This window comes from Garra rufa, chromosome 4 (genome assembly GCF_049309525.1).
Source record: "Garra rufa chromosome 4, GarRuf1.0, whole genome shotgun sequence".
Lineage (NCBI taxonomy): Eukaryota > Metazoa > Chordata > Actinopteri > Cypriniformes > Cyprinidae > Garra > Garra rufa.
This window is the reverse complement of record NC_133364.1, coordinates 8271587-8274219: the sequence shown is the minus strand read 5'-3', so window position 1 is coordinate 8274219 and position 2633 is coordinate 8271587. Positions and strand designations below refer to the sequence as shown.

At 37.4% G+C, this 2633-nt stretch overlaps 1 protein-coding gene across 1 annotated transcript in view; it reads right to left on the bottom strand.

Moving 5' to 3' along the window:
* Window positions 1–2274: 2274 nt before the first annotated feature.
* The window catches only part of LOC141333483 (AP-3 complex subunit delta-1-like), a 41027-nt gene continuing 40668 nt past the window's right edge, over window positions 2275–2633 (bottom strand). The window contains exons 27-28 of the mRNA XM_073838498.1: window positions 2406–2576; window positions 2275–2352 (exon numbers count right to left, since the gene is read on the bottom strand). Of these exons, the coding sequence (XP_073694599.1) occupies window positions 2275–2352; window positions 2406–2576 (249 nt within the window). The remainder of the gene's footprint in view (window positions 2353–2405; window positions 2577–2633) is intronic.

The window sequence follows — 2633 nt, the reverse complement described above, 5'->3', positions numbered from 1 at the left end:
TTTATCTCAGCATATAAACTAGCCTGTCTGCAGATATTACACTACAGCATTGTTTTACAGTATGCATCCATCACCGTGATTAGGAACGCCGTCCTGGATGCGTTTTGTGCTGTCGTTTTTGTTGACTTTGATTCGCCTGTTGTCTTATTTGTTCCCTTTTCTTGCATCGGTTCCAAATCCATATCATGACTCAGCCCACAAGCAAGCTGCCCGCGTCTATATTTGCACTGACTCAAAAGCGTCCCATAAAGTGGGTCACATCTTAGGAAACTTTGGCCTGCTTTGCCAGTTGGACCCATGGTAATGAGGAAAAAAGGAGGGCGAAATCTGTTGGCCCTCACAAGCGAGAGTGATGCGCTCTTACCGAGTTTTGGGCGTGAGGGTCGCCTGTATGACCTCATCAAACATCCTCATAAATCAGAAAAGTTTGGCTTGCCTAAAATGTATCTTTTCGGAAAGTTTGCTGCAGTCAACATAGAAACGGCTAAGCAGAAAAAGCCTGCAAAGGAAGCTCAGTTTTATGACATTGCAGCTGAATTAACCCTCTGGTTGTATTTGAGTCAAACTGACCCAGAAAAGATTTATTTTTCCCAAAAATACTAGTTAACGTTATCGCATTGGACTCAAACTTCCTGATTTTGTTCACACAGGGTATAAGTACTTCTCAGAAATGTTTAAAAAATTTTCGTTATTTTTTTGTGGGTTTTATTTAACCTAGTCACACTTGTGCTGTACTCCAAACAACTGCTTATAAATCTCTCATGCTATATTATCACCTAACATTGGATTCAATTTTTTTGTCAACTTGTTTTCTTTCATTTAGGACTGGTTTTGTTTTTCTATTTGCATCTGATTAATCGTAGGCCTCATTTATCTGAGAGTAGATACCTCGTTTTTTTTGAGTGAAAAAATCATTTTTTTATAAGTAATTTTCACAATATTAAACAAAAAAATTATAAAAATGTACACTGTTTATAACACTAGTGTGCTTTAATGTTTAAGCAGGAAGTTTGCTTTTAAATGCTTTTATTTTATACAAAATTGCAAAAAGTCACACTCCCGGTCAAAAATGACCGGACTCCAAACAATTGCTTACAAATCTTTCATTTTGCTATATTATCACCAAATATTGGAATTTATTCTTTTTTCAACTTGTTTTCTTTCATTTAGGACTGGTTTTGTGTTTCTATTTGCATCTGATTAATCATAGGCCTCATTTATCTGAGAGTAGGTACCACGTTTTTTGAGTGAAAAATCATTTTTTATAAATAATTTTCACAATATGAGAGAAAAAAATGACAATTTGCACTGTTTATCACACTAGTGGGCTTTAATGTTTAATCAGTTTGCTTTTAACAGTGCAAATGTTTTGAATTTTTTGTTTAATTTTGTGAACATTATTCTTTTTTTTCTTTTTTTTCACTCAAAAACGAGGTACCTACTTTCGGATAAATGAGGCTTACGATGAATCAGATGCAAATAGAAACACAAAACCAGTCCTAAATGAAAGTAAACAAGTTGACAAAAAGATTGAATCCAATATTTGGTGATAATATAGCATAATGAGAGATTTAAAAGCAATTGTTTGGAGTCCGGTCATTTTTGACCGGGGAACACCACAAGTGTGACTTTTTGTAGTTTTGTCCAAAATAAAAGCATTTATAAAGCAAACTTCCTGATTAAACATTAAAGCACACTAGTGTGATAAACAGTGACAATTTTTATATATTTTTTGTTTAATTTTGTGAAAATTATTTATAAAAAAAGATTTTTTCACTCAAAAAACAAGGTACCTACTTTCAGATAAATGAGGCCTACGATTAATCAGATGCAAAGAGAAACACCAAACCAGCCCTAAATGAAAGAAAACAAGTTGACAAATATATAGGTGATAATATAGCATAATGAGAGATTTATAAGCAGTTGTTTGGAGTCCGGAAATGACCAGGAACATTAAAGGTGTGACAGGAATCTGAACACAACCAGAGGGTTAAATGAGGCATGTTGATGACTTTGTGCCTAGAGTGATAAAAGGGATTTTCTTTTATTTTTCGTGACGAGGCCTCGGTGGTACAGTACTTGGCTTGATGGGCCCTGTCCATTTTCAGCGTGCTTTTGCTCTAGTAGAGATAAAGAGGCCGTGATTGTGCCGGAAAAAAAGAAAAAATATCCGGGAGTGCGTGTGCCCTGAATCAACCCTCGCTCACTTTGCTCGACAGTGTAAGGTCACTCCCGACGGCTGGAGAGAGGAGGGGACGTCCTGCTAATCCGAGCTCACATGTAGGGATTACATCCTCGCTTTACATTACGACGGTCGGCCCTGTGCATCTCGCCGTTGACCTGTTCTCTAAGCTGGAGAAAGAACATGACCAAAACACATGCTTAATCACGCCGTCTCTCTCTACAGCTGTTGCGTTTGCTGTACTTGAGGAGTTGCTATGGCGACAGTCAGCCATGTTGGCCTTGATGTTTTCACAGTCCCCTCTAATTACGCTCCGTGGTTTGAAATGACTCAGGACGTTTCGGTGCGCCGTGCAAATGCTTTTGACAGCACCGTCCACAGAAAGATACAGAGACTGGGAAGGTAATGTTTGTGCAATGAAACTTGAGGATAGCGTTTTTGATTTTGATAT